Source organism: Eumetopias jubatus, unplaced genomic scaffold (assembly GCF_037043125.1).
Source record: "Eumetopias jubatus isolate StellerSeaLion01/CBP00866 unplaced genomic scaffold, mEumJub1_p1.0 scaffold_8, whole genome shotgun sequence".
NCBI lineage: Eukaryota > Metazoa > Chordata > Mammalia > Carnivora > Otariidae > Eumetopias > Eumetopias jubatus.
Window position 1 is genome coordinate 47327864 of NW_028274814.1, and position 13894 is coordinate 47341757.

The 13894-nt window shown below is 37.7% G+C and overlaps 1 protein-coding gene across 5 annotated transcripts in view; it reads left to right on the forward strand.

Annotated features, from left to right (window-relative positions):
- The first annotated feature begins 905 nt into the window (after positions 1–905).
- LOC114221714 (uncharacterized) overlaps positions 906–13894 on the forward strand; it is a 31214-nt gene continuing 18225 nt past the window's right edge. For 4 of the 5 annotated variants that reach the window (XR_015768821.1, XM_088025909.1, XM_088025908.1 and 1 more), the window contains exons 1-6: positions 906–4219; positions 9367–9552; positions 10374–10544; positions 10991–11145; positions 11226–11431; positions 12984–13085. Coding sequence is in view for 4 of the 5 variants with exons in the window: in XM_088025909.1 (XP_087882035.1) it covers positions 11341–11431; positions 12984–13085 (193 nt within the window). In the remaining variant the exon portion in view is untranslated. The other variant, XM_028119816.2, reaches the window with a different exon arrangement.

The window sequence follows — 13894 nt, forward strand, 5'->3', positions numbered from 1 at the left end:
CATAATTCCTGAGAGAGAAACCTGTGGAGAAACCATTTTCCACAGAGACAACGGTTTCCTCACAGACAGCCTTTCCCCTCCAGGCAGCGGCTTCCACAAAGGGGTAGATTCCATAGCTTTCTCCTAAAGCTCCCTTTTTATAGTTCCACTGTGGAATCCAGATGAACATGACCACTTGGGAATTTATCCCTTCCAGATTGTGGTAGAGTGAAAAACAACAAACCAAAGATATTTGGTCCTAATCCTTAGAACCCATACATGTTAATTTATAAGGAAAAAAGATCGGTGCAGAAGTGATTTGGTTAAGGATCTTGGTGCGGGGATTATCCTGGATTATCTGGGTAGGTCCTAAATCTAATCACACCATTTGAGAGCTTCCATCATTTGAGAATATACTGTTCCCAACTCTCTACTCCTTCCTCTTATGGATATGATGTATCCCCACTTTTGCCGTGCTGCCTTCATTGGAGTATACTTTCCCAGCCCATTGTCACTCTTAGCTGTGTGGCTTGATTTAGTCAATGAATTGTGAACAGAACTAGTATATGCTATGTCAATCAGAAATTTTAAATGTCCTTGTATATTTTGCTTTACTTTATTGCTTCTGCCTTTGCCATGTAAAAGGGACTGATCCTTCAGTCTGGACCCTAAAATAGAAAGACATAATCAAAGCTAGTAGAGCTCAGCGGAGGCATCCATAACCCACAGCCAAGAGTAAGAAAGAAGTGTGATTCTAAGATATTGAAATACTGAGATTGTTTGTTACTACAGAAAAAAATTACTAAACACATCGTTTCTGTTAAAGTTTGCCTGTCAGTGTTACTGATGTTATTTTTAAAGACAATATATCTCTCTCTCTTCTGTGGACACCTTTTAAGACTTTCTTTGTCTTTGTTTTCAGCAGTAAGCTGAATATACATTGGTATGGTTTCCTTGTTTTTGTTTTTTTGTTTGTTTCCTGCTTAAGATTTACAGTTTCCGAAATCTGGATTTTCTATTTTTTTTAAAGATTTTATTTATTTATTTGAGAGAGAGAGAAAGCACAAGAGACGGGGGAGGGTCAGAGGGAGAAGCAGACTCCCCGCTGAGCAGGGAGCCCGATGCGGGACTCGATCCAGGGACTCCAGGATCATGACCTGAGCCAAGGGCAGTCACTTAACCAATTGAGCCACCCAGGCGCCCCCAAATCTGGATTTTTTTAACGCTTTTAGAAAATTCTTAGACAGGTTCTCTTCTAACAATACTTCTACCACAAGTTCTCACTCCATCTCTTATAAGATTTCATTAAATGCCTATTAAAATTTATTACTCTATTTCATAGATGTCTTACATTCTTCTAATTTTTTAATCTCTTCTGTTTTCCTTCCTTTATCTGAATAATTTTCATTGACTCATCTAAGTCAATAGAAACTAATTCTAGGTATCTTTTGCACCCTTTGATCAAGTTTTTAATTTGTTTTTATACTTCTTAGTTTCAGAAATTCTATTTAATCCTTTTGTAGAGATCCCATTTCTTTAGTAATGTTCCCCATCTTGAAACCAATATTGTTGCATATGTTAATAAGAAAAGAAATTTAAAGTCTATGCCTAATAACACCAATATCTATTTCTCCCCTGGGTCTCTTTCTGTTGTCTTTTTTTCTCTTGTTCTTCTATTATTTGGACCTGAAGCCTGGATACTTTTCACTCAATTACTGTCCTACAGAATGAAAATTTGTAGAACATCTGGGTGGTGCTATCTTTCTTCAGAATGGATTTAAGTCTGTTTTTCTGTTTTGACAGATTTTTCACAGGGGAGGATCACTTTGCCCTAATCAGGAATTGAGATGTCTAAGTTGCATTTCAGTCATTGTAAAGAGTGATAGCTCTCTGATTTTTACTTCAAAAGGTACCCCTTTTAAAGTGTCAGCTTTATGGGTTTCAGCTTTAGGACTCTGTATTTATTGTTACTGCCACACTATGAGACTAATAAGCTCTAGGTATTTTTCTTTTTTAAAGATTTATTTATGTATTTATTTTAAGAGAGCATGAGTAGGTGGGGAGGGGCAGAGGGAGGGAGAAAACCTCAAGCAGAATCGCTGTGGGGTGCAGAGCCCAATGTGGGGCATGAGCCCATGACCCTGAGATCATGACCTGGGCCAAAATCAAGAGGTGGCTGCTCAACCCACTGAGCCGCCCAGGCGCCCCAGCTCTATGTATTTTCTAAGGCTCTTTGCTATTGTTTTCACTTGGCTTCTTGACGATATGCCCTATACATGATGCGTTTAAAGAGAAACACTTTGAGGAGAAAAGTGGCTCAGAATATCAGACTCACTTCTCTGTAGTTCCTTTTCTTTCTGTTACTTTGTCTCCTCAAATCCTGATTATCTTGTTTTTTTGCTGGGCTCCAGTTTCATCTCTCTATGCCCATTGAGACTATCTAAAACTTTGAGCTATTTGTTTCTGCTTGGTATTTGGTCCTGAGCAAATATGGAATTGGTTATGTGGAAATATGAATGTCAGAGTTACCATAAAGGGTTCCCTTTAGATGCACTATCTTGATGCCCATAAAGTCTGGCTGAATTAGTTGATATTCAAAGTTTCCAAACAGCTATTTTGGTATGTTATCCATCTCTTAGAGTTGTTTTTGTTGAGAGATCTGATCTAATGTAACCTATTCTCTGGAGCTAAAAGTGAAAACCTATAAAGATTTCTAGTGAACTTTCGCAGCACTTCATCAATAACTATGTAAACTACTTAGTATGATTTTGATGCCTATTATATCACATTTTAAGTAAAAATTAGAATTGACCACTTTACGTATTTAGTATTCTAATCCAAGGACGTGGTATATCTTTCCTTTTCTTTAAGATTTTTAAGTAACTCTCAATAAACTAATATCCTGCAAAAAGTTCTGACAATAATAGCTTTATTGAGTTATAATTAATATAGAATAGGTTGCACATATTTAAAGTTAACAATTTATTAAGATTTGACATATGTATAAACTTATGAAATCATTATCACATTCAAAATAGTGAACATCCGTATCCTTAAAAGTTTGCTTGTGCCGGTGTGTATTCTCTCCTCCTCAACCTTCTCTGCCACCCTATCTCCTTGTAACCACTGACATCTCTTCTGGCACTATAGATTAGTTTGCATTTTCCAAAATTTTGAGTAATGGAATTATAGAGTATGTTCACTTTCTTGTTGGGCTTCTTTTCATCAGAATAATTTCTTTGCGATTATTGTTGAGTTGCTGTTTATATCACCAGTTCATTCCTTTTATTGCTGAGTACCCTCCCATTGTTTGGGTATGTTTATCCATTAACTTGCTGTTGGTTATTTAGGTTATTTCTGGTTATAACAATTAACACTACTATGGGCATTTGTACATAAGTCTTTCTATGGGCATGTTTTTATTTATCTTTGATGAATATCTAGGAGTGCAGTGACTGATCAGACAGTAGGTGTAGGCCTAACAATTTAAGAAATTACCAAACACTTTTCTGAAGTCATTGTATAATTTGACATCCTCATTATCAGTGTATAAGAGTTCCATTTGCACATCAATAATTATTAGGGAAATGGAAATCAAAACCACAATGAGATATCACCTCATGCTTATTAGAATGGCTATCATCAAAAAGATGAGAGGTAATAAATGCTGCCAAGGATGTGGAGAAAAGGAAACACTTGTGCACTGTTTGTAGTATTGAAAATTGGTACAGCCATTGTCAAAAACAGTTGGAAGTTTCCTCAAAAAATTAAAAATAGAACTACCATATAATCCAGCAATTCCACTTACAGATCAAAACCTCAATAAGATACCACCTCAGAATGGCTAAAATTAACAAGTCAGGAAATGACAGATGTTGGTGAGGATGTGGAGAAAGGGAAACCCTCTTACACTGTTGGTGGGAATTCAAGCTGGCACAGCCACTCTGGAAAACAGTATGGAGGTTCCTCAAAAAGTTGAAAATAGAGTTATCCTATGACCCAGCAATTGCACTACTGGGTATTTATGCCAAAGATGCAAATGTAATGATCTGAAGGGGCACATGCACCCCAATGTTTATAACAGCAATGTCCACAATAGCCAAACTATGGAAAGAACCTAGATGTCCGTCAACAGATGAATGGATAAAGAAGATGTGGTGTATATATATGCAATGGAATATTATGCAGCCATCAAAAAGTGAAATCTTGCCATTTGCAATGACGTGGATGGAACTAGAAGGTATTATGCTAAGTGAAATAAGTCAATCAGAGAAAGACAAGTATCATATGATCTCACATATATAAGGAATTTGAGAAACAAGCCAGAGGGGTCATAGGGGAAGGGAGGGAAAAATGAAACAAGATGAAACCAGAGGGAGAGACAAAACATAAGAGACTCTTAACCTCAGGAAACAAACTGAGGGCTGCCGGAGTGGAAGGGGGTGGGAGGGATGGGGTGGCTGGGTGATGGACATTGGGGAAGGTATGTACTATGGTGAGCATTGTGAATTGTGTAAGACTGATAAATCACAGACCAGTACCCCTGAAACAAATAATTCATTGTATGTTAAAAAAATTTTTTTTAATTTAAAAAAAATTTTAAAAAAGAAAATGAAAACACTATGTCAAAAAGATATATGTACCCCCATGTTTACTGAAGCATTATTTGCAAAAGCCCAAATATGGAAACAACCCAAGTGTCCATCGACAGTGGGATAGATAGATAGATAGTGTGTGTGTGTGTATACAATGGGATGTTGTTCAACCATAAAAAAAAAAGTAGGAAATCCTGCCATCTATGACAACATGGATGGACCTTGAGGGCATTAGACTAAGTGAAATGAGTCAGACAGAGAAAGACAAGATAAATAATATATGATCTCACTTATATGTGGAACCTTAAAATATATATATATTATTTTATTATAAATATATATTATATATATAATATATATAAGAGAGTATATATGAGAGAGAGAGAGAGGTCATATTTGTGGTTACCAGAGACAGAGAGTTAGAGAAGGAGAAACTGGATGAAGTGGCCAAAAGGCACAAGCTTGCAGCTATTAGATAAATAAATACTAGGGATCTAATGTACAGCATTATGACTAAGGTTAAAATGGCTGTACGGTATATTTGAAAGTTGTTAAAAGAGTAAATCTTAAGAGTTCTCATTACAAGGAAAAAACATTTTTTTTCTATTTTTTGTATCTATATGAAGTGATGAATGTTAACTAAACTTATTTGGTAATCACAATATATCACAATATATGTAAGTCAAATTATTATACTGTATACCTTAAACTTATACAGTGCTGTATGTCAATTATATCTCAAAAAAACTGGAAAAAAAAAGAATTCCATTTATACATCACATTTTCATCAATTGATACATTTTGTTTTTAAAAACCATTCTAGGGTGCCTGGGTGGCTCAGATGGTTAAGCGTCTGCCTTCAGCTCAGGTCATGATCCCAGGGTCCTGGGATCGAGTCCCGCATCAGGCTCCCTGCTCCTTGGGAGCCTGCTTCTCCCTCTGCTTCTCTCTCTCCCCCCATCTCTCATGAATAAATAAATAAAATCTTAAAAAAAAAAAACATTCTAATAAGAGGGTCCCAATTCAAGACACATAGGAACACGCTGATTTCACCTCCTCCACAGGACACAAGAATATACACCCATTAATAGAACAATTCCTCTTGAAGAACTGACAGCTGACTAAACAGCTACTGAACAACCTAAGATGGATAGAATGGCAATGGAACAGCAAGAGAGATGGAGACATGATCACAGGGGGAGCCCTCACCCCTGAGGCTGCAAACACAGTGGGGAGGGACAGCCTGGGAACAGATCCCTCTGTCCTTGGGTACAGGGGAAAAAAAAAAAAAGCTGCTGTTTAAAAGAGTATATAAAGAGACAACACTGGAATTCTGCCAAGTTGTGGAGTAGCTGAGGGGATACTCCCCAGGTATGAGGGACTGGAGAACACACAGTTTATGTTCCTACCCCACTTTAAAAAATATGTGTATGTTTAAAAGTTATTCATTATGTAATAACATTTATTTACAAATCTATATTAATTATTTAAATGTAATTTAAATATATACAACTTCCTATATACAGAAATAAGACAACTATAAAATTCAAAATCTGTGTCCATACTTCACTGCAGAAAGTACAATATGCTAATCAATAGGTTTTATTTTTTAATTTTTATTATTTTTTAATTTATTTGACAGAGAGAGACACAGCGAGAGAAGGAACATAAGCAGGGGGAGTGGGAGAGGGAGAAGCACGCTTCCCGCCGAGCAGGGAGCCCGATGCGGGGCTCCATCCCAGGACCCCGGGATCATGACCTGAGCCGAAGGCAGATGCTTAACCGACTGAGCCACCCAGGCGCCCCAAACAATGGGTTTTAAATTGAGGGCAGCGTCAATAGTAAAGAAATCAGTTGGGACAGGGTCTGAATGAAGGCAAATTATGAAATTGGAGAGAGAACCTTGATTGATAGCCATGAATACATACTACATGAATAACACAGTTATTGTTATTTTCATTTTTCAAAATAATAGATGTACACATTTTACAAAATAGTTCAGAAACGCTTATTAGTCAATAAAAACATCTCTCCTCAAATGATTGTCTTGCTCCTTGGAGGCAATTTTTTTTCAATTCTTTGTTTTTATTTCTTATGATGATCATCTTTATATCACTAAATAGTTTGTCTTACTCCATATGGATTTATCAACTTCAGAAATTATCTATTGCTTTCCTGTTTTGATAGATGATTTAAGGCCACTGTCTCACTTCCTTTCCCTCACCCCTTAATATAAACCTTTACTTCTAATTTAAACAACCACAGAGTGTTATCTCTAATTTCTTCACTGCACTGGAGGTGGAGATTGGTGCTATCACCCTTCCTTCTGTTTTTCCTGCCCTCCACCCTTCTCTTCTCATTTTGCTCTTTCTTAATCTCTGTCATTCAATCCTTTACTTTTACACCGCTAATACTGAAGTGTGCATATGTTCCATAGCCATATATATTTCATGATTTTACCCTTGGTTGATTTTAAGAGTGAATTTTAAAAAATGTATTTATTTATTTACCACATTACGGTTGGATAATGATGAATTCCATTGTAATAATTACAAATCTCTCTCTACATCTCCGATATGCCACTCAAAGCTCAGTATTCTCAGCATAAAGTTTAAATGGAATTTTCTTATTTTGCCTCACTCATTGTTCAAGTCATCCCAAATTTGTGTTTGCTCCACATTTGGACATAGTTATCCTACAGTTATTTGCTTTTTTCTTTTTTCTTTTTTTTAAGATTTTATTTATTTATTTGACAGAGAGAGACACAGCGAGAAAGGGAACACAAGCAGGGGGAGTGGGAGAGGGAGAAGCAGGCTTCCCGCGGAGCAGGGAGCCCGATGCGGGGCTCTATCCCCGGACCCTGGGACCATGACCTGAGCTGAGGGCAGATGCTTAACTACTGAGCCACCCAGACACCCCTGCTTTTGTCTTTTGATTATCTAATTCTTTCTTCTTTCCTTAAATTATGTATAAAATATTCTCCAGATTTTTAGATTCTTTGCCATATTGTATTTTCTGGGGTGTGTCCTTTCCTCTCAGACTTACCCTTCCCGGAGTGTCTAGTCCTCCTAACTCCATTCTGGACTAGCATTACACAAGAGCTGTTACAATATTCATCTTGGGATATTTTGTCACTACTCTCCTGAGTAATGTTAGCCAGGTCCTACATCTGTCAGTTTTTGGGTTTCTGTCTTAGTTTGCTGAATTGTTATTATTTTTGCAGCTGGTACTTTGCTTGTGATTTGGTCAGTGTGGGTAGAAGCAGTGATGAAGGGGTTCTGATTCAAGGTCTCGGGATAAAGCATTTTAGGTAGTGAAACATCCCTAGAAAGTCTATGCGTATCAAGTTACTGGGATTAGACCAGTGGGTCCAGAAATGGAGAACTGAATTAATTCTTATTCAAATCAGATGAGGATACAGTACTTTTATTTCCTTTCTTGGTCATATTTGGCAAGGGGTCCAGTTTGGCCCAGAAGTTGAAAAGAGGGAATATATTATGATGAAACTGGAAAGAAAGGGGAAATGTAAAAATCCTCGGGGTGCCTGGGTGGCTCAGATGGCTAAGTATCTGCCTTCGGCTCAGGTCATGTTCCCAGCAGGGTCCTGGAATTGAGCCCCACATCGGGCTCTCTGCTCAGCAGGGAGCCTGCTTCTCCCTCCCTCTGCTGATTGTGCACTTTCACTCTCTATGTCAAATAAATAAAATCTTTTTTTGTTTGTTTAAATAAATAAAATCTTTTAAAAAATAAAAAAAATAAATTTAAAAATCCTGAAACCTCTGAAATTGAAAGAGCAAATAATTCACTTTAAAAAATTATTCTGGGGAAAAGAAGATATCAGGAGGGGAAGAATGAAGGGGGGGAAATCAGAGGGGGAGATGAACCATGAGAGACGATGGACTCTGAAAAACAAACTGAGGGTTCTAGAGGGGAGGGGGATGGGGGGATGTGTTAGCCTGGTGATGGGTATTCAAGAGGGCATGTTCTGCATGGAGCACTGGGTATTATATGCAAATAATGAATCATGGAACACTACATCGAAAACTAATGATATAATGTATGGTGATTAACACAACATAATAATAAAAAATGAAAAAATAAAAAATAAAAAATTATTCTGGGGGCACCTGGGTGGCTCATTCATTAAGGGTCTGCCTTCGGCTCAGGTCATGGTCCCAGGATCCTGGGATTGAGCCCCACATCAGGCTCCCTGCTCGGCCAGAAGCTTGCTTCTCCCTCTCCCACAACCCCCTGCTTGTGTTCTCTCTCTTGCTGTCTCTCTCTCTGTCCAAAAATAAAAATAAAAATCTTTAAAAAAAAGATTATTCTGACTCATGATTTCAATAACTAAAACAGATGGTAAATATTATAGTATTAAATTAGCATATTTTTGTAGAACAATATTTTTGCTGTTACTATTCTCTGTGCCAAATGACACCTCCACAGAGAGGCCTTCCGGGAGTACCCTGTTCAACATAAAAAACTCCTCTCCTTCCTCTGTCACCCTACCTTTTCCCTGCTTTATTCCTATCCATAGCACTATTGCTACTTTACATTGTATTACTTATCCATGAATAAATAACATAAAACATTAACATATAAGTATATGTCCAATCAAATATATGAATTGTAGAATGTAAACTACATTAAGGAAGAAAATGTGTCTGTCATTTGCTCTGGAATAATAGCACATAGTAAATACTTGATTAATTTGTTGAATAAAAGAATGAATACGTAAATAAGTTAATGTTCCTGAACTCCCAAGTAAAGATATTCATTTTATTTTTCAAAGTTAAATAGGCAGAATCCACCTATGAAATAAACTGCACTGCATTTATATTTATGGAGACAAAGTATATTATGATCAGACTGGGGTGGGATGAAAGTCTGAACCTGTGAGAAGAAATCTGAGCCTTGAAGATTTAGGAGATACATTACTACTTCTACTAGACTAGAAGAATGAATGATTTTCTTTCAGGTAATTCCTTACTAATAAAAGCACATTTATGAGGATGGGAGAAACATCTGTTGCTCCAGAGCAATTAAAGTCAGTGAAAATTCTGAGCTTCATGGCTGGCAGGAGTCTTTAGTCTTTCTCATTCTTTCAAGGCTTACATATCAGAATGTGGTTTTCCTAAAAAGAAGTATATTCTCTTTCTCAACACCATGTTAAATATTCCTTGACTTCTACATTTGTAGTATTGTGATTTTATCCCATTTTTATCCAGATGCTGTGCCTACTGCACAATGTCCCAGTCTTTCTTAAAAGTCGATAAAGGTGTCCTTATTAATAACAGTATTTAACAGGTGCTTTTCACTGAGCAATGCTATGATTATTTCTGAATGAGATAATAACTTACCCATTTAAAGTTATCGACTGAACATGTGGTATACATTTGTCACTATTCTAGATATACAGGATGCAGAGTATGCTCTCTACTAACTAATCTTTGCTGGACTATGACTAAGGCACTTGAACTCCCTGAACTTCATAACTCCCCAGTCTATAAAACAGGTTCATACACATATATACCCTACCTTCCAAACCCGAATTGAAGTTGTTAGGATTCAGATACTAACCTGATGGATACACTCTAAATATAAAGAACTGCCACTTCTAAAATATATCCTTCTTCTTTTCAGAGGTTGTTCTGTGTGGAAGGTAGGGGTGGGAGGGGGACAATCTCTATTTAGTGTAGCTCACATGTAGCTTTTTCTGCTCTTTCTCTTAGTATCACTTTTTTTATTTTGTATTGATCTATTAATATTCTTTTATTTTTTAACATTTATTTATCTTAGAGAGAGAGAGAGTGGAAGAGGGGCAGAGGGAGAGAATCCCAAGCCGACACCCCCCCCCACACACACACACCAGCTGAGCAGGGAGCCTTACAACGGGGTTTGATCTTATAACACCGAGATCGTGACCTGACCAAAACCAAGAGTCTGATGCCCAACTGACTGTGCCACCAGGTGCCCCAATATTCTTCTTTTAACTTCTTCTTCTTCTTTTTTTAAGATTTTATTTATTTATTTAACAGAGAGAAAGATAGTGAGAGCAGGAACACAAGCAGGGGGAGTGGGAGAGGGAGAAGCAGGCCTCCCGCTGAGCTGGGAGCCCGATGCGGGGCTCAATCCCAGGACCCTGGGATCATGACCTGAGCCCAAGGCAGATGCTTAATGACTGAGCCACCCAGGCACTCCTTCTTTTAACTTCTGAAGACTTTTTTCAATCCACAAAAATAGGAAGGAAAAAGAAAGGGAACAATGTTTTGGTGAGAACTAACTCACTTGTGGTTTTCTGGGAGTTAGTAATGGGTTAAGTGTTTTCGATTCTAACACTATTCTCACAGGCACATGCTGATTAACAACTTTATATATGCAGAAATAATGATACTTTTACTTGTATTTTTTCACAGGGCCTTCTCAAGTCAGGAGATCACTGCCATTTTCCACAAATTAAAAAAAAAGAATGTTTATATTTAAAACCCACATTTTTCTCTCAGGACCATTTCTCAAACTTGGTGTTTACTGGAGGAAGTTAAGAAAAGAAAGATAAGAGATGCGTGTGGAGGTGAGAATAAAGCAATTATGAAATTCTCAGGGGATCAGTTCTGTTTTCTGACACTATATTTTTGCTTGGTTTTTACAAAGGTAGGTCACTGAGCTTAGTCTGCACATGCATAGATAAAGCCACTAAAGCAGCTTCTGTGAGGTTCGGTGAGACATGCACCACACACAGTGACGGATTGTGCTTTATTTGTTCGGTATGCCTGAAGAAGTGACTTATGCTACTCTCCAATTTCCAAAATCTTCCCAGTTGAAGACATCCCAGGAGAGCTACAGCCTCAAGAGAGCAGGTAAGAGCCTCTATGTGGGATCAGACACATCAGAGAAGAGAACTATTTAACTACGCTGGTGAGTTCTCTTCTCCTTCAACTCAAGGCTCCTGGACTCCCAAGATTTCGATTACAGAGTGCCAGTCCGTAGTGAAGTTACTACGCCAGAGCATAGTGTTGTCTGTCTTGTTTAGGTTGTAAGATCATAGTTTGTGGAAAACAAAACAAAACAAAACAACAAAACAAACCATGGTGGTCTAAGCCTCTGGAAATCCAGATCTCTGGTGTCACCAAAATAGCATTTCTTACATTTTTTAGACATTTTAGGATGATCTCACCTACAGGCTATTATGGGAAGGAAAAACAGTAGTAGCATGATCATAACTATCTAGGATTTTTATTTAACTGCTGAAAGATATAAAATAGACATATACTCTGAGATTAGCAGAACCCTGGGATCCTAGTCAGTGATGATGTGGTAAACATTTGCTTCTTTCTGAGAAAGACTGAAGGTTCCTTATCGCTACATGATATCATTCCAGGCCATATAATTCTAGTCTGTTTTATCCAGGAACTCAATTCCCAGAAAGTTAGAGGTAACAATGAAACCGTAGGAAGATGATTTGGGGGAACATCAAAATTGTATTTATTGAAATTTTTGTATTGCTATAGGAAACATGGCTTCTTGTGCCTTCCCTGGGATTATGTTTTGTTATTTATATTTTGTTATTTACATTATTTTTATTCCTTTGTGTTTGTTTTTAAGTCATTTTGATCTTACTATAAAATTATGCCCTCTCTCTCTCTCTCTCTCTCTATATATATATATATATATATATATATATGTGGAATTTTTACTTTATAAATTGACCCCAAAGTATTTTATATTCAAATGAGGAAGAAAAATCACTTCTAGGAACATGTCTCTAGTTATATAATTTGAGGCATCAAGTTAGTGGATAATGTTTTAAGGACCAGTTCCCCCAAATAGAGTCCTCTTCTGGGTGCCTACAATATTGACAAAGGCACTGTATGTACTGGGAAGTATTACATACTTGCCATCCATAGGCAAATGACTTAGGGTGCTTATAAACTGGGAGATGCAATTTATGTTCTGTTACATAGTTTCCAATACATGTTTCCTTATAAAACAATGTTATCTTTTTGTATACAGCAGAGTAGGTTGTTTGAATTTTATTTTTGTAAAAGACCACACAGTGTTTGTCTATTTACTATTTATTTATGAGAGAGGGAGGGAGAGAGAGAGAACATGTGAGCCTGGCAGTGGAAGGGAGAGAGGTAGAGAGAGAATCTCAAGTAGGCTCCATGCCCCACAGACAGCCTCACAGGGTGTTTGATCTCACCATCCTGAGATCATGACCTGAGCGGAAATCAAGAGTCCGACACTTAACCAACTGAGCCACCCAGGCACCCCAGTGTTTGTCTGTTTAAAATATCTATCATCAGAATCAGAATCAGACCAAGAACACTGGTAATATCTGGATAGTTAGAAAGTGTAGAAGATGAGAGAAAACTGACTTTTTTAAAAATACTTTTACTTTTTTTTTTAAAGTCAATCATGAAGTGCCTGAAATGGAGATGGATGGTGAAACTGAAAATAGAGAAGAGAGAGTTGAGAGCAGAGCTGAGATGGCGGAGAGCAGAGCTGTAGCAGGTAAGCCCTCTGTGAATAAATGCAGCCACTGGGGCAAAGGGAAAGTTAGGAAGGGCATTGTGGGAGACACTGGGGCATAACAATTAGAGATTATCTTTAAAGATAAAAGATGGAAAACTTTTGAGAAGGGAAATAAGGAGGATAAACAAAAGGTGATAAAAACTCATATCCTTTACTTATGGGAAATCATCTCCTTTTTATTTTCTCCATCTATCCCCAGTTTTTAATCTTTTTCTAGGTTTTTCCTATTTTACAATATTATTTCCTCCTATTTTTGTTTTCTTTTTAAAAGATTTATTTATTTATTTTGGAGAGAGAGAGAGAGAGAGAGAAAGGCGGGGCAGAGGGAGAGGGAGAAAGAAACTTCAGCAGACTCCCCACTGAGCATGGAGCCCAACACGGGGCTTGCTCTCAGGACCCTGAGATCACTACCTGAGCAAAAATGAAGAGTAGGTTGCTTAATCGTCTGTACCACCTAGGGGCTCCGTATTTCCTCCCATTTTTCGGCACTTCATCCTTCTGTTCAATTTTATGGATGATTTTCTTTCCTTTTCTTTTTTTAAGATTCTTTTATTTATTTGTCAGAGAGAGAGAGAGAGAGATTACAAGCAGGGAGGAGGGGTAGAGGGAGAAGCAGATTCCCTGCTGAGCAGGGAGCTCCCCTCCCCAATGTGGGACTCGATCCCAGAACCCTGGGATCATGACCTGAGCTGAAGGCAGACGCTTAACCGACTGAGCCACCCAGGCACCCTCATGGATGATTTTTTAAAATTATCTTTTAATTTACCTAGTACAAACATGTTCCTGGT